This window comes from Channa argus, chromosome 23 (genome assembly GCF_033026475.1).
Source record: "Channa argus isolate prfri chromosome 23, Channa argus male v1.0, whole genome shotgun sequence".
Taxonomy (NCBI): domain Eukaryota; kingdom Metazoa; phylum Chordata; class Actinopteri; order Anabantiformes; family Channidae; genus Channa; species Channa argus.
In genome coordinates this window covers 12902136-12919910 of record NC_090219.1, presented here as the reverse complement: position 1 = coordinate 12919910, position 17775 = coordinate 12902136, and the positions used below count along the sequence as shown (strand labels likewise).

Here is a 17775-nt window from a genome sequence, read left to right as displayed (position 1 = left end):
TCACTTTTACATCCGTAAACTAATTAAATCAGTACTTCTAAGTTTTTTTTAGACACAGGTATAGCTACAATAGCTACTAACAGGCTACCAGCCACTTTTAAGGTGGAATGATTTTTTTTACCCAATACTCACTGTGCATGACGTTACACTGTGAATCTATCAACCCCCTTTTAATTGGGTTCTATTACACTATTAAAGTTGCAGGAGGTAATAAGACACTGGACCCCAACTTAGTTGCTCTTGGTGAGTGTTGGGGGCGCTGCTATGCAACTGGCCATCGGTATTAACACCAATGTCAGAATCATGTTAAACACAGAAGATAATCTACAGAAGAAATCCACAGTTGTGCGTTTTGGCAATATTAACTGAAAATATGCACATGGATTAGAAGAAAAATAATCAAAAGTAAATATTTTTTTTTCATATATGTAAATTGTAATAAATCAGCCTTCTCAAGTGGTATTTTCCAAATGTAAGATTCTTGTGTTCAATGATATGACAAAAGGCTGCCATCAGGTAATTAACTAAATAAAGGAAGCATATTCATTTTATCAGCGTTGACTCTTTGAAAAGAGGAAGTTGATATTTGCTTTAAACAATGTGTAAAGTGTCATATAAATTTAGATAAGTAACACCTTAAAGGTTAGGTGGTGTATTGGGATGGCGCCACATTTGTCTTCTGACATTCTGATGGTTTCATATAAACACCAGACTCATGCATCAATTATAAATGTAAAACCATCAGACTTTATTGGTTTCACCATCACACCTCAAATTCATGCAGCAATCTGACTTTTTCTGTTTTATCTTTAAAACATTTCACCCACTGGTCCGCTCTAATGCTGGTTGTCATGGAAACAGCAGAACATCCACACCTATGTCAAACTGCTTCAGTTAGACTAAAACCTGAAATATTCTTGCTGCAGAGTTCAATGTTTACACAGTTTGCTTTGAATTTATCCTTTTAACAGTTAAAATCCAGTTAGTATTTTAAATCTGACCTATACGATAAATCTGCTTCTTTTCACTTGAAATAAAGTTTGAACCCAACGAAAACTGAGCAGATACATCTTCAATGTGACATCAGGGCTTAAAGTAGTGATTAGTTTATGGATTCACGTGTTTGAACAAAACTAACAGATGAATCATGAATTGCCAATTTTACAAATGCAATGGAATCTGAAATTCTCCAGACTTCATCTGGAGACGGTGTATGTGAGAATGCTTACTCTGGACTCTTACGGAGGGAAACGCCAACGTGAATTTGAGCTGTGTAATGAGAAGGGTCATTTTCTCCAGCAAGTACAAATAAAAACAACATTTATTGTGCCAATGATCTACTGTACATACAGGAACATAAGGTGTAGTACCGTGTGGTCTGTAGATACTGAATTACAGCAGCATGTAGTGAATCATATAAAAGGCTAAATGGAATGCTTTGTTCAGTAATACTGATTTGTACCATATAAAATCAAGGAACAAGTCTTTAACATCGAACAATCAGGTCCCCTCACCTAAGCAGGTGAGCACACAGGAGTCATTAACATGGAGTCTAGGGCTGCCTCCCTCTGTGGAAGGCAGCATCTCTGTACATCTCTGTACAAATATCAACCTGTGGGGGTCACACAGTGCTTTTGGTTGGCAGCTCTGTGCTGTTGTGTCTCGTCTTGCGTGACGTACCATCGTCTCGAGGCCGTGCCTTCTGCAGGTTGGACATGGCTGCGGTGCGTTCAATGTCGATTAGGGCATACAGCTCAGTGCGGCGGGTGGGAGTCGTGGGGGGGAGTGGAGAGGTGGGGGTGCGGGGTGTATGGGGGTTGCTGCCATCTGAGGCACCCTTGTTCCCAGAGCTGTTGTCCATCTCCACCTCAATGTAGTTGAGGGTCTTGGGGGGCTCGGGGTGTCCCGGCAGTGGTGGTCGGCGGAAGTCGAAGTTAAAGATGGTGGGGCCATCAGCACGGCGCCGGGCCGTGTCCGGCCGGTGGGCACTGAGTGGCGCCGTCACATTCTCAGTATTGACATAGTTGTGTGAGGACTCGAGGGCGGCAGACAGGGGATGGGAATAGGAGTGGTGCAGTAGACTGTGAGGGTGGTGGTGGTTGTGGTTGTAGCCATTGAGCGATGGTGTCTTCAGGCCCCCGCCCTCTTCGTCCTCAGAGCTCAGCTTCCGTGCCTCCCAAACTGGGGGTAGAACCGGCAGGTTCTCGTAGTCTAGCAGGGCGGTGCGTCGTTGAGCTGAGTTGTTGACATTCTGCAGGTCAGGGGTGAGGGGGGGTGGGCGGTGGCGGCGAGGAGCTGTGGATGGATTGGAGGAGTCGGAGTGTGCAGGGGCCGGCTCAGCCTCAGTGGGGGGCTCCATGTGGCCGTTAGTCTCTCGGGCCCCCACCATCTCCTTGAGCTCCTGCTGCCTTTTCTCCTTCTCCATCAGCTGCCTCTGAACTGGGGTGGGGCCCAGCACAAAGCGCACACCCTGAGGCTCCAGCAGCACCTGGGGCTCAGGGTGGGCGGGTGGGGCCAAAGGATCAGTGCGGACCCTTGGAGGAGGTGGGGGGGTTGGAGGACACTGGGACTGTGGAGAAGAGGGACTCTCCAGAGGGGTGGTAACTGTCAGTGGGCTGGGCTGGTCCTCCAGGAGCCCAGTGGTGTTAACGTATGTGTGGACCTGAACAGAAACACAAAGAGTAGGGTGTCAGAAATACAATCAGAACAGCAACTATCACTACAGTTCAGAGTTTAAACCTTCCTCAGATTAAAAAAAATGATTTTTTTTTTCTGGATTTCGGATTCACTCTCGTATTCATTAAGTTACTGCATCGTTATCTAAAAATGATTGTTTGTTCAGATATTCTTTCCCTGAGCGCAGAGCAAGACTGCTGTGAGGACTTTTGTTTGACAACATCAAAATCACACATCAAAAATATTTCCATGACTTGCCTCCTTTTCTTTGCTGTCACTCACCACTTCATCAGCCACTAGCAGAGGGTGTGTTGACTCCTCTCCCACCGAGGGCAGGCGGGTGCTGGCCACAGACGGGTGACGAGTTGAGGGGTGAGATGGTGCTTCTCCCACAGAGGGAATCCTGGTCACACCATTGGGCACTGTTGGCACAGAGTAACCCAGAGCTGGTGGTGCAGAAACACAAAGGAGGGGGATAGTAGGTTTAACTTGTTAAACTATCAGTCAGAATCAATTTTGCTTGAGAAATTTCTTGTTCATGTGACCTCAATTTTTTCACCCATCCACTTTAAATAACACATTTTGTATAAAATAATTCAAACCCAATCAACACAACAGGTCTAGGTGCTCTCTGCTGGTCCACAATTTGATTTACAGACGGCTTTGTCTAGATAGAACAAGTGTTTTTCACAGTGGTCTACAACATAAATTTATATTTTATTCTTTATTGTGTGAACGGCTACTGCAGGAGGGGATTTTGTCTTCATCCATCATTTATTATAAAGAGTTTGCTATCTGTTTTAAAAGGTTATGTCCGCAATTCTTTTTACACAGTTCACATACAATTAAAGTCTAAATAAGTCACTTCGCATCACACCCATTATTTTAATTTAGATATTTGCACTATAAAACAGGGTTCTGTCCTTCTGACACTCCACAGTCAGGTTCTACATGCAGCAGTCTCTTCTGTTATGACCGATGCTAGGATCAAGGTTAATTATATAATTTAAATTGACAACAGGAAAAATCAAGGCGTGCTAGTGTGTTTGCTCTCTGCACATTTTTTGAGAAACAGGCTTCAATAAGACACTGCTGCCTGGGCCAAAGATTGTCTATATAAAGATGAGAAGTAACACTGTAACAACTCAGAACAACCACTGTCTCTGTGTTAGTCGTCGGCAAAAGTTTGGAGGAACTTTGACATTTTAGATTTATCGGGATTGGCTAAAGCCTGCACTCACACAACTCTTTTTGACAGAAATGTCTGCAGACTAATCTGTAGCCGACAGCCTATAATGCCAGCATTTCACTCGCATACGAAAAGTTAAAATCTTTCTTGGGTGCAGCAGCTTTAGTGACTTACCCACATGCATTTTAATGGGATTTGAACTGAGCAATTAATGACATTAGCAGACCTAAACATATAGTTAGGCTATAGGTCAGACAGAAGCAGGCCAGACCAGGTACGTTTACGAACATCGATACACTTGAACTGTTACTGAATGCACATCAGCACAAAAATCAAGCAAAACACCAATAAAATAGCTTATCAGCACACATGAACTCTGCCTGTAATCTATCATGTACTATTGCTTTAATCATAGCAAGGATGTTGCCTGATTGTTAATTACTCTAAACATGCTCAGCTGACTGTGTGTAGGCTACTGTACAATAACTGTACAGCCTAATGCAGTTAATAAAGCTTCAATCATGCCTACAAGACATAAAGGCCTGGATGTCCCACAATTTTTATACTTCTAAACTCAGACAAAACTGAAGTCATAGTATTTGGGGCCACAAATCTCAGAAATATGAGGTCCAAAAATATTGTTACTCTAGATGGCATAAGTCTGGCCTCCAGTACTACTGCAAAGAACCTTGGAGTTATTTTTGACCAGGTTTTGTCCTTTACCTCACATATAAAACAAATCTCTACAACAGCCTTCTTTCACCTACGGAACATTGCTAATTGCCATTTGTTACCTCTAGGGAGTTACTGGGACATCCTGAAAGTAAGATATTACAGTAGTCCAACCTAAAGAGCCTGCAATTAATCCAAAATGCTGCAGCAAGAGTGCTGACTGGAACTAGCAAGAGAGATCATATTTCACCTTCACTAGCTTCTATCCATTGGGTTCCCATTAAATCTAGAATAGAATTTAAAACCCTGCTTCTTACATATGAAACTCTGAATGGTCAGGCTCCATCATATATAGAAGATCTCATAGCACCATATCATCCCAGTAGACAACTTCGATCTCAGAATACAGGCCTACTTGTGGTTCAGAATTTCCAAAGGTAGAATTTGAGGCAGAGCCTTTAGCAATAGCTTCTCTCCTCTGGAACCAGCTCCCAGTTCAGGTTCAGGAGTCAGACACCCTCTCTACTTTTATGTCTAGGCTTAAAACCTTCCTCTTTGATAAAGCTTATAGTTAGTTATAGTTATGCTGCTATAGGTTTAGACTGCTGGGAGACCCACCCCCCGATGCACTGAGCTCCTTTCCTCCTCCTTCCTCTCCACTGTTGCCTATGGCTTGCTCCAGGGGGAATTGTTGGGTTCTCTACTTCTTTATAATCTTGACTTATTCTGTAAAGTGCCCTGAGATGACTTTGTTGTGAATTGGTACCGTATAAATAAAGTTGAATTAAATTGAATTGAATTAATTTACAACAAATTAAAGCTGAGCAAGTTCTGCTGGACTCTGACAGCAGCCCACACTCCCAACCCACTACCCCCTCTACCAGGAGCAGGACAGAGACAGAAAGAGAGGGGACAGAGGTTCAGTGATGAAAATGATGAATTTCTTCATTCTTTTGAAACGTCACATGCCTAATATTATCATGATTATCATTTTATTTTAAGGAAGCCATGTACTTTTTGTTGTTGCAACTACAAATTATTATTAGCAGAAATGAATTATTAGTCATTTGTCAGTTTACCTACAAATGACACCTATAGCTAAAAGTAAGTAAAAGATTAGTTAGTCCAACAATCCTACAACAAATCCACCTTTATGAAGGTGATAATGTTCAGTTTGCTTTAAAACAGTCTGAGAGGAGTTGATTCAGCTGCTGTTTGATAATTGTGTTAGATGCTGCCGTTGAAATGTACTGTGTTATACAGAGAGTTGATTGTGTACTTAAACCCTGCTTTATTGAAACAGATGTACTAAAATAAATAACAGAAACTCGTTGGTATGCAACACAGCAGCAAACACTACAGCCTCCAAGATAGTCCTACAGTTAAAACACATGAAAAAACTCAATATTTTAACAATCATGAAGTGAGGATTTATTAGAGTGGATTAGTTTGAGCTATTTGTACCTAACTGAGTGTGTGTATTTTAAGACTTGAAATTATTCAGATATTTTCAGTATTCATCAAATCTTTATTAACGTTAAGCATATTTGTGTCATTTCTCATTATTAAACTGGGGGCAAAGTAACCACAAAAGGGGCACATGGTCAGTGTCTTTTTGTGCCAGTCCCAAGTCTGAATAAATGAGTTGTGACAGGAAGGATATGCAGCATAAAACACATGCCAAATTTAATATGTGAATCATGACTTTCACACCAAATCTCACTTCCATACCAGATTGGTATGGACTGCTACCGGAGCTGTTGACCTACAGGGTGCCAGTGGAAATCGGGCTACTGTTTGTCAAAGAAGGAGAGGGCGAAGTAAAAGAGAAGTGAGGAGGGCATTGAAGAGGATGAAGAGTGGAAAGGCAGTTAGATCTAACGACATCCCTATGGAAGTTTTGTTGTTGCTTTTTGTTGTCGTTTTGACTTTGTTGTAAATTGGCGCTATATAAATAAAGTTGAAATGAATTGAAGAAAAAAAAAAGTGTCCAGGAGAGGTGGCAGTAGAGTTTTTGACTAGTTTGTTTAACAAGGTCTTGGAGAGTGAGAGGAAGCCCTAGGAATGGAGGAGAAGTGTAATGCTGCTGATTTTTAAAGAACAAGGGAGATGTGCAGAGCTATGGCAACTACAGAGGAATAAAGCTGATGAGCCACACAATGAAGTTGTGGGAAAGAGTACTGGAAGCTCGGCTAAGGGCAGAGGTGAACATTTGTGAGCAGCAATATGGTTTCATGCCTAGAAAGAGTCCAACAGATGCAGTATTTGCTTTGAAAGTGCTGATGGAGAAGTACAGAGAAGGTCATAGGGAGTTGCATTGTTTCTTTGTAGATTTAGAAAAAGTGAATGACAGGGTTTTAAGTGAGGAGCTGTGGAGGAAGTCTGGAGTGGCAGAGAAGTATGTTAGAGTGGTGCAGGACATGTATGTGAGCTGTGAGACTGTGGGGAGGGTTGTGTCAGAAAGTGCATCCAGTGTAAAAACTGTGCCAAATCAACATGTTGATTAATGATTCACTGTGGTGATCCTGAACTTATGTCATAAGCCAAAAGGACAACCCCTTCCCCCCAACAAAAACTATTATACTATTGGATACTCCACAGCTGCACGGCTAAAGGTATTCCAGGTACTGGTTCAAATACAAAAGTACCCAATCCATCTGCAGAAATAGGTATACCTGTGTGTTTTTACCTGCAGGAGTGGGTGGGGTCTGGTGGTTGGGTTCCAGTACAGCCTCCTCTACCACACTGATACTATGGCTGTGCATCACCTCCTGCAGCATGTTGAAGATCTCTTCAGCTCGAGAACATTTGAAGGCAAAAATACCTGAAAACACAAAAATCATTGAATAAACCCATATAGAAAGTTTTCATAAATCAATATTCATCTGATCCTTAAATAAAGAATAATGAAGAAGCAGGATCAATGAAGTGGGGAAGGTCATGCATCCACTGAATAACAATAGTGAGGGACAATTACAAATGTAAATATAATAATCAGTAATCAGTTCAAGTGTTAAATTACTGTGATTGGGGAGATTATGCTATTGGTCTGTCTCTGCCTTCGGGCTGAAAGTCAGCTCACATCATTTACAGGTTCTCCATTAGCACTTTTCCACCACATGGCAACAGCTCAACTCTACTCACTTTTGGCACCAGCTATTTGGTTACCACCACGGATACAGTACCCTCTCAATGTAGCTGGTTGTTGTAGTGGCAACATAAAATGATTTAAAATGTATATGTAGCTTACTTTTACTGCAAGGAACCACATTTACATTCCGCAGAAACTGAAAGCAGCAAGACAGAATGCTTTGCATGGAGGCAAGAATTGGTGTCTGTCCACTGTCCATAGCCTTAGTGCGCCAACTGTGCATGTGCCAGAAAAGTAAACCAGCCACTTGTTTAAAATATCTGTGCAAAGTAACATTTGTTTCATTTATTTATTAACGTTCTAGACACCGTTACACCTTTTTCCTTTCGCCTTTTCAAATTGTTCAGTAAATCATAACAAACAAAGGAGCTTCGTATTGTTGCTAGTCTGCAGAGTTGCCGCCGTATTTTGCAGTGACTGAAACTGAGGTGATAATGTTCAGTAGAAGTCAAGGCTGAAAATCTACAGTGTCCCATTGTTACAGGGACAGTAAAGAATAGCACCTGAGAAAAAGATTTGCGATCCAGAACAAATTTGGGACAACAAAGAAAATTACATTAGAAAGAACCAGGTTACAGTAGGAAGTGGGTAATTTCTCTTAAGGCAAGGCAAAATGTATGCGTATAACTGGTCTAAAGACTAAAGGTCAAGATATAATTCTGAGTACAATGTTATCCCCCCTCAAAATCTGCTGAATACTAATAAATACTGATATTTAAGCCATTTTAGTGTTTAAAGTAAACTAAACTGTTCACTGAGTTTTTATGTCCAAACCTCAAAACATCTATGGCTGTGTGTGGCCATTTTCCTCAAATCATTCAACTTGCTTTGGCTTAGCTCAGTGCTATAGCCATCTAGCCATTTCTGTTCACATACAGTACAAGTGCATGCTGTGACTATTATAGCTGAACCAAAACAGTGTCTGGTTTAGGGGACACCTTTTTGTGTAACACTACACTCCTAATCTTCAGTCAGTTTGACTTGCTCACCTCTGTGTTGGCAGTCCTTGGACCAGTGAAGTGTGCTTTGACACACTGCATATTTAGATCTGCAACCATAACTATCTAGCGAGTTTGTGCCAGGTAGTGGTGTCTGTCTTTATACATTCTGGGGCCATGACTCACCACTCTGTCTTCTATGCTCCATCACACACAGTTTCTGTTATTAGACACTACAAAAATATTCCTAAAAAAAAATCTAAATAGGCTATGTATAATTTATAGTACTGCTTCTAGAGATGGGAACTTGAGTCTGCAACTTGGACTGAAGTCGCACTTGAGATTTGACCTGAGACTCATCCTCAAAATACTAGAGATTTGTGAACAATCTCAATTTTACTTCATTCAGAAAATGTCTGCCAACCTCAAATTTCATTTTAGGTCTCTTAAAACCCTGTCAGGGTATTTGGTGATGCAGCCCAACTGAAAAATCTCTCCTGTGCATGCCTTTTAGACTGAGGAAACTAGGCTGATAACACTAATCACACCTAAACTTTCCTGAACTAACATTTAAATTACATTACTTTGGATGTATCCAAATGTAGATGCATTTGATGTAAATGCAGATGTAAAAAAAAGACAGGTTGTCCTGGAGAATGTGTATCAAGTTTGCTATTACTGTGGAGGCAAAAACTGCCAGAACAATTAACAATGTAAATAGTCTCTCCACACTGGTAATAAACCCATTGGGTTTGGGCTGCTGTGATTAAAAATGGCCTAATAGAAGCCAAAAGGTCAATGCTGGCACTGTAAACTTGTAGTGAGTCTGAGAATTATGCAGTACATGTTTTGATTTAGATTTTTTTTTAATGCAGTTTGGATGGCATGCATGGCAAATAAAAGTGCTTATTACAACATAGGAGACTTGATTTGACTTGGACTTAAATACAAAAGAATTGCATGAGCCTCTGATTGCTACTAGTTGTCTCTCTGAGTTTGAAAGGTGTTATGTGGTGGAAGCTGCAATCAGTGTCTAAAACAATCAGTGTTATAGGATTTCAACAATTTATTTAAAGTACTAATATGAAGTAATAATAAATGTGTATTTATAAATGACACTGTCAACTGCCATTATCGACATCCTTGGTTGTGTATAAATGTTTTTTGTTTTTTTTTTGTCCTTTCAGCTTATCCTGTGAGTTTGGGGTCGCCACAGCAGATCATTGTCCACATGTTCATTTGGCACAGTTTTTACGCCGGATGCCCTTCCTGACGCAACCCTCCTCAATTTCTACCGCGCTTGGACCGGCACTGCACGGCTGGGGATGGGCTGTTAGGGGTTCAGTGTCTTGCCCAGAGGCACTTCGACATATGGCCAGGACCGCAGATTAAACCACTGGGGCTTTCGTCTGTGGACAACTGCCTTACCAACTGAGCTACAGCCACCCCCTTGGTTGTATATAAATACACATTGCATTTTCTTAATGTCCAGTCTCTCAATTCAGTCATTTTATTTGGTCCTGTCCAAAAACTTCACATGAACTTCACAGAGCCTGGATAAGGATCCCATGAACAAACATTGTGACAGAGTTTGACAGACAGCTGATGACTTAATTATTATACCCCTGATTGCTCTCTGCAGGAAGAAGCTGGTCAAAGCTGATTTAAAAACACAAAGTACTTTTACTGTACCTTGGCCTGTCTGGCAGCGGCGGCCGCTCTCGAAGGAAAAGAGGTTGGAGTCATAGCCATAGCGGCGCAGGCACAGATATGGCCACCTGACGTCGTCACGGCGATGGGTGTGGAGGACGAGCTCGGAGTCTGTCAGCTCCATGACACCTGAGCCAAGCTCGTTCCCATCGTCGTCCACGTTGATCACCTGCAGGAAAACCGGTGGATCAGGAAATGTTCTCTATGTAAAATCATAAATAAAATCCTACTGTTTAAAACACAGCTCTTGTTCCCATCAGCTGCCGTTTAATTATAGCAACACTTCTCTAATGGTCACTGGTCGATAGGCATCCAAAAAAAGAAAAGAAAAACATTTTTTCAAAAAGGTGCATAGACACTTTCTAAACTCCACCACTCAAAGCCAGAAAGAAAATTCAATCAACCTATTTTCCAACTAGTTTCTCTGCTGGTCAGTGAAGGAAACATGATTTTGCTGTCACATGATCTATAATGTGATATGAAATTAAACCCATTCATTGTAAGAGTGCAGCTGGGGCTGAGGAGGTAGAGCCATCATTCATCAATTGCTGGGTCAGTCAATTGACTCACAAGTTCTAAGTGTCATTGGGAAAGATACTGAAGCCCAAGTTGTTCCCTTTGGGTCAGGCAAGCCCTTTGCATGGCAGCTCTGCTGTCATCATTTTGAGTGTGTGTGTGTTTGTGTGCGAGTGTGAGAGAGAGAATGTTAAGCTACACTGTAAATCACTTTGTTGGGTGAGAGAGAAAAGAGCGATATAAGTGCAAACCATTTACCATTAACAAATATTTTCTGACAATTAGTACAGCAGTACAGTTGCAAGTATGGACAAAAAAAACTAGTAATAAATAACAACATAAGCAATGACCTGGCATTTAACAATCAGTTTGCCGTTTGGTCATTTGTGCAACAGAAGCTCCATGCCAATTTCAACAAACAGATAATTGCATTGTTCTCTCTTCCTTAAACTCTGGATGGTAGCTGAGACGTAAAATTAAAAACTGAATACCTCTCAAACAAAACAAATATCCAAAAAATTGGGTCCTGCACCTCCTCTGCTGCCACTGTTAGAGCACAAACCTGTTCCACATTTCTAAACCGCTTAAAAATATCATGTAATGACCGTTAATTCTGTGTGTGATGTGATCTAATTAAACTGCGTCCAGCTCCACCCTGACTGTAGAAAACCAAACATCACATCTGCTGTCTCATTGCGTGTGCTAACTGTGACTAAATCCTAAACCACAGAAAGAAAATATAACTGTCAGGACAAAGCTCTGACAGAAAGAGAAACTGTGGCAATTGAGAAATCAGCACTTTGTGAAACTTCAACCACAGTGATTAGTGAATAATCCAGGGTGTGGGCTGTGACTGACTCCAACAGGCCGAGGCATGAACTCACCTTGAATTTACTTTGATGATTATCTGGAATCGACTCTTTCTCTGGACAGCTTAGACAGCTACCCATGGCTTCTTCAGAGCACCATGTGACGTCTGGGAACCATAGAAACACAGGTTAGGACCTGCAGACCAGACCTAAACCTCTGTGGGTCTGTGTGTGTGTGGGTTGGAGATGAACTTACCTAGATCCTGCCTCCAGTAGCTCTGGTCCCATCCTCAGAGCCTGAGGGACACTCATGCTTTAGTGGATCTGCAAACATGAACAGCAGCTCTGCAGAGACATAGACAGCATGAGACACATCCAGTATGGGTATGGGGGTCACTTTTAAAACAACACTCCTATGTGCAGCTGAATATGCAAACAGAATAAGTGTTTCAATAATGGATGTTATTTTTCAGCTTCTGACCATAGATTTTTGGTTTTGGTCCCTGCAGACAGACAGGTAAAAGCATCTTGCATCTATTTAGTTTTGTGTAATGTAGCCTTCAACCTTTTTAGGTAATTATCATCATCATCTGTTATTTTAATACTCGTTTTGTGTGATTTCCCTGTAGTACTTTGGGATCCTAGCATCTCATCTGTGCTAATTTAAATTCAGTTTAATTTAGTTTTTGTCCGAGGTTGTGTGTAGTAACACTTTTGATTTTCATGTTGGTTGTCTTATATGTCTGTTAACCTAGTTGTTTGAATAAACTTTTAAAAGACTATTTTTTTTACAGATGCTCTGGTTCAGGACCCCTGACCTAGATCAGTCCAGTGGTCATCTTATGTTGCAGCAAACCAAACGTCTTTGGGTTTGGACAATAAAAAATTGTTGTGATGTGATCATCTGTAACCAAACTTAACAGCTGTGTCAATGATTATAATCCAATAACATGTGTGCATCAATCTGTATGACAAGTATCTTTTCTTCAATGTTGGGGATTGATTGAATTTTGCTTATTTTGAATTCAAATCTGATTACTGAATCTGAATTCTTTTGGGAAATTAAAATCTCTCTTGGTTGGAAGAAACAGTGATTACTTACTTGTAAGTCAGTTTGGGTATAAGCATCTACTAAATGACTAATTGTAACAGTATCTGACATGTTAAATTTTCTGGTTTATTCCAAAACTCTTAAGTATTTTGTTTGGCACAACCTAATTAAATGTTCTTATTTCTACTATAAAATGTAAATCATGACAAGATTACATTAACAAGATTAGCTAATTAATTTTCTTACACACCTTGTCAAAAACTTATAAAGAAAAATAAAGAAACATCAAGGGTCACTTTAAGACCAGAATTAATAACAATTCCAACAGTTTAGAGGCTCAAGCATTTACCTACACACTTATTTAGTCGATCAATACTGATAAGCTGATCACAGGAAAATTAGACAGATTGTCTTTTTACTTTATATTAATTTACTTAAATCACTAAATCATGAATCAAGAAAATAACTGATTTGAACAGGACAAACATTTGTAATTATTTTTTTACATTACATATTAAAATATTAATGTCTAACACACATTTATGTGGAAATAAAATTAACAGAAGTGTAAAGTAAGTACATGTACTAAATTGCTATACTTAAGTACAAATCAGAGGCCCTTGCTCTGAACTATTTTTTACAGTAAATACCTTTTTACTTAAAAAGTTAAGATGAAATCATAAGTTGACTGAACTTTTAAAATTATTCTGATAATGGTTAATATTATTTATGTAAAATCCCTAAATATTTCCTGGTTCCAGCTTAAATTATGTATTTTTCTGATTTAAAATAAATTTCACTCTTCAAATTATTAGTTTGTATTTGTGCAGTTTGACGAACTTTGTTTACATGTTGGAAATGGCGCAAAAAACATAAATTCTGCATTTGAAATTTGAGACTATTTGTGGTATAATATGTGAAAATATAAACAAACGTTTTTCTGACACTTACACAACATACTTTGGGAACTTTTATTTTTGACAAAAACTTTCACATCAAAATGAACCGTGGTTTAGTGTTAGCTTGTTTGCTCTGAAATGGGGGTGTGGAGGTCAAGGTTAAACTGCTAATATATTTACATGGTAATGTAAAGTACAGTGGTGAAGAGTCACCGTGTACTCACTCATAAAAAGTATCGTTGGTATGACTGGAGTTTATACAGCTGATAAAGTTTGGTTGTTTTTTCTTAGTTTCTATAAAGTTAAGTAACTTTTCACTTGGTTTAATCTAAATTTCACTTTCTGATGAACGGAGTTAAGAATTACCGAGTCTGGGTGTTTACCAAGTCGCAATAACTTACTCAGACCAACTAACAACTAACTAACTTACTCACTAACCAGACACAAGGAGCAGTGGTTACACTAACTATACCTAACCAAATCACGTTAATACTAAGTTACATAAGTTGGTGGCAGTTCCATTACCCAACTAACTAGGAGAGACTAACTTTGTGCAATGGCAGCTAGTTAGCTCAGAGCTAATCTGACTTCAATAAGCTAACACTGATTTCTGCTAATTAGCTCCGAGGCTACAGTTAGCGCACTCCACCCGCTAGCCTTCCATCAAACACGAATACAACGGTCATTTTAGGGACCAACACTTACCAGGCACAGTCAGCGTGTAGAATCAGAACATCCAAACTTCCCCCCACAGCGGTGCCACAGCACAAAATTGTCCCGAACGTCACAGGCCAGTAGACAGAGGAGCCAGCTAGCGTTAGCCAACTACTACACCCGTAGAGCCTCCATCTTTCCTCTGCGCTGCTAGAGCGCCAAAAAAACAATCACAACTTCTTTCAAAGCTATCTAGTGCCCCCGTTGGTCCACATCAATCAGTGGAAAATAGTTTAAATCCATCAACAATCTTCTGGGGTTCACTGCGAGGTCCAAGGTTTCGTCTAAATGCACTTTTGATTCGCTGAAAACCAAGTTTTGACGGCGGGATTGAGTCTGTGACGTTAGCCTGTCGAGCTAAATCACTGCTGCTAAACTTCCGACACTTCCAATGTGCCGAAGCCCCGCGACACGGCGCATGCGCGGCCCCAGCGCCCTGGGACAGGCGGGGATGTGGGGCGAAGAGAGGGCCCAGTTACTGTACTGTACACGGAGTAATCTAAAGTACTGGGTGTTATAATGGAAAAAGTATTATTTACACGGTAATATGAAACATATACAAGATAAATTGAAATAAATGGTAAGTGGTCTCCACTCATATAACGCTTTTCACTGCTTCTTATTTACCCATTCGCACTCACAGTCACACACACACCTATGGGGAGCTGGCCAACACTCACCCGGAGCAACTAAGTTGGGGTTCAGTGTCTTGCTCAAGGACACTTCCACATGTGACCAGAGGAGCCGGGGATTGAACAAACAACTGCGAATTTGGTGGATGACTGCTCCACCTTCCTGCGCAGTCATCCCTACAGCAAAGTACTATAAAATCAGGTAATCGAAATAGCATAGTAATCTAAATAGGCGCGTAACATGGTACCCTTTTCTGAAATACAAGTAATCTAAAATATAGATTGTTTGGAATAAGTGTTTTTGATACTTTAAGTACATCTTGCTTACACTTACATTCTTTTACCATTTTACAAGTTTTGAGTTCAGGAAGTAACTTTCCTGCTATTTTTACAGTGTGAAGTCTGTTAGTTCTTTTTCTGCAGGTTCTGAGTACTTCTCCTTATGATGCTGCAGTAGGTGATGATATTAATAAATGGTCTGCACTTATATAGCGCTTTTCTACCTATTGGCTCTCAAAGCACTTTACACTCCTTGTTATTCACCCATTCACACTCACAATCACACACACACTCATACACCGATGGGGGAGCTGCTATGCAGCGGGCCAACACTCACCGGGAGCAACTAAGTTGTGATTCAGTGTCTTGCTCAAGGACACTTCGACATGTGACCGGAGGAGCCGGGGATTGAACAAACATGTGCTGACAAACAAGTACAAACAAGATTGGCGGACAACTGCTCCACCTCCCTGCGCCACAGTCGCCCCTAATAAACAATAGTTAGTGTGACTGAAGTTTATAAAATTTATAAAGTATTTAAGTTTTTTTTTTTACTGGTTTCCATAAAATGAGTAAAGTAACTTTTCACTTAGTTTAATCTGAATTTTACTTTCTGATGAATGGGTAGTTCAGAATTACATTCTGGGCGTTTACTACCTCAGACTAACTTAGTTAAACCAACTAACTAGCTAACTAACAGTAGGTGATTATATTAATAATCAATAATTAATAACAGACCAATAAAAGATCAATATTCAGATACATCTGGGGTTTAATGACATTTTCTCACATACAGTATTTATATTTCTTACAGACTAAAGTACACTTAATGTGGCAAAAATACAAACATTAGAGCTTTTGTTGTCATGGTGATAAAACAAATTGATTTAAAACAGATAAAGTGGTTGTGAACATTTGATCTTTGGCTCTTTACCTGAGACAGAATCATTTTTCAATCAACCTGCCACAGCCTGAAGAAACTCTTCCTAAATATGTTTCTGTCCACAGGTAAAAGATTAAAACGAGTCATCTGAGGTTTCAAGCCTCTGTGGGAAGAAAACATGGTGAGATGGATGGATTAATTATATTTCGTCTCTTGGTTTAACTGACTCAGTTAGTCACAGTCTTTGGACTTTCTACAATGAAAAGTCCAGTTTAATGGTCCTTTTATACAGAGGCACTAACTTTGGGGCCCCCTGACACCTTAGGACTCCTGTTCAATAATCCATCCATTCATCATGAATCATCTTCCTACAGGAATCTGCAAAGAGCTACAGCTGCTGCAGAAACAGAAGCAACAGAAACAAACTTACTTCTGTCATTAACACAACTGAAATGTGCAAAGCTGTCTACGTCATTAACAAGTACATGTCATGTGAAAAAATACACAAACACACAGGCATGATGTAGGTATATGTACAGTTAATGTAGATATAAATAATTATAATAAACACTTATGGAAAAATAATGTGGAAATATTTGATATTTAACATAAAAAAATAGAATTTCCCAGTAGCGTTTATTAAAATCTCTAAGGTCTGGTGCACAGCATGTCTGTGGAAACAGGATCAGTACATGTGATTGTCAGTTATTTGACTGTGATCAGAACTGCTGCATGTGAGCTGTGGATGATTCACTGACCTCTCTGAGTGTTGTAATTCACGTTTTCATAGATGGGGCAGAGGAGGTTCTCATGCTCACAGCAAACCTTCCTGGCTCTCAGAACATCTCGGACACACTGATGCAGGTATGCATACTGACACTGAAAAACAGCATCGAGCAGATAGTCACCTTGTAGCATTAAAAACCCTGCAGACCCTTTTTTTCACACAAACTGTTAAAAACACAGCTCAGTCATACTTTTTGTTGGTTTCCATATAACTCTATCAAACACACATTTCTCCCATAATGCCTTGCTCTCTCAGTTCAGTTCTACCTCAGTCTGCACCATGTGTGACCGGTGAAGTCTAAGGTCAAAGACGGAGCCGTAGAGATCCACCGTGTCCTTGGTATCCAGCTGCTGCAGCACACGGTCCAGAACAATGAAGGTCCCTGTTCGGCCCACACCAGCACTGAAACATACCAAGTTCAAAAACAGTGATTTTAATACAAGCACAAACTCCAGTTGTTTTGAACTTGAGTTTGTGTTTGCAAACACACATTCTCAAAAACTTAACTCCAGTTCAAAACCAGTAAATCTATCACTCCAACTGAAGCAGCTCGTCATGAGCGACACTGAATTCACATCCAGAATCTATTTCTTTCTTGCTTCAGTTTATTGCTCAGTTCAATTTGTCTTGATTTGTACTATTGTTGATCAAAAATGATCTTATTTTTTCTTTCTTCATTTCCTTTGGACTGTTCCCTTTCAGGGGTCACCACAGTGAATCATGTGCCTCCATCTAACCCTGTCCTCTGAATACTCTTCTCTTACACCAACTAAACTCATGTCTTCTCTCACTACATTCATAAATCTCCTCTTTGGTCTTCCTCTAGACCTCCTGCCTGGCAGCTCCAACCTCAGCATCTTTCTACCGAT

The 17775-nt window shown here is 40.3% G+C and overlaps 2 protein-coding genes across 7 annotated transcripts in view; both read right to left on the bottom strand.

Moving 5' to 3' along the window:
• Nucleotides 1-1303: 1303 nt before the first annotated feature.
• Nucleotides 1304-14937, bottom strand: LOC137108625 (fibroblast growth factor receptor substrate 2-like). Of its 2 annotated transcripts, none has more exons than XM_067493451.1 (7): nt 14317-14937; nt 11918-12006; nt 11737-11828; nt 10319-10505; nt 7227-7361; nt 2935-3122; nt 1304-2662 (listed from the first exon to the last, which is right to left on the bottom strand). In XM_067493451.1, the coding sequence occupies exons 3-7, from the start codon at nt 11800-11802 to the stop codon at nt 1622-1624; spliced, it is 1617 nt and encodes a 538-aa protein (XP_067349552.1). In that variant the 5' UTR covers nt 11803-11828; nt 11918-12006; nt 14317-14937; the 3' UTR covers nt 1304-1621. The 2 variants fall into 2 exon arrangements, with proteins under 2 accessions (XP_067349552.1, XP_067349553.1); XM_067493452.1 differs by having other exon boundaries at nt 2959-3122; nt 14317-14921.
• A 1053-nt stretch (nt 14938-15990) lies between these two features.
• LOC137108623 (receptor-type tyrosine-protein phosphatase beta-like) overlaps nt 15991-17775 on the bottom strand; it is a 40762-nt gene continuing 38977 nt past the window's right edge. For 4 of the 5 annotated variants that reach the window (XM_067493441.1, XM_067493443.1, XM_067493445.1 and 1 more), the window contains 3 exons: nt 17173-17308; nt 16878-16998; nt 15991-16516 (listed from right to left, as the gene is read on the bottom strand). In XM_067493441.1, coding sequence (XP_067349542.1) covers nt 16488-16516; nt 16878-16998; nt 17173-17308 — 286 coding nt within the window. In that variant the 3' untranslated portion in view covers nt 15991-16487. Of the gene's footprint in view, nt 16791-16877; nt 16999-17172; nt 17309-17775 lie in introns of all 5 variants that reach the window. The other variant, XM_067493442.1, reaches the window with a different exon arrangement.

Bases quoted from the DNA above. Each gene is read 5' to 3' on its own strand.
- LOC137108625 (XM_067493451.1), bottom strand. From the start codon at position 11,802: ATGGGTAGCTGTCTAAGCTGTCCAGAGAAAGAGTCGATTCCAGATAAT. The intron at 10,506-11,736 runs GTGAGTTCATGC...GTTTTCCTGCAG, and splicing joins ATCATCAAAGTAAATTCAAG to GTGATCAACGTGGACGACGA. The intron at 2,663-2,934 runs GCAAGTCATGGA...GTTTCTGTTCAG, and splicing joins GTGACAGCAAAGAAAAGGAG to GTCCACACATACGTTAACAC.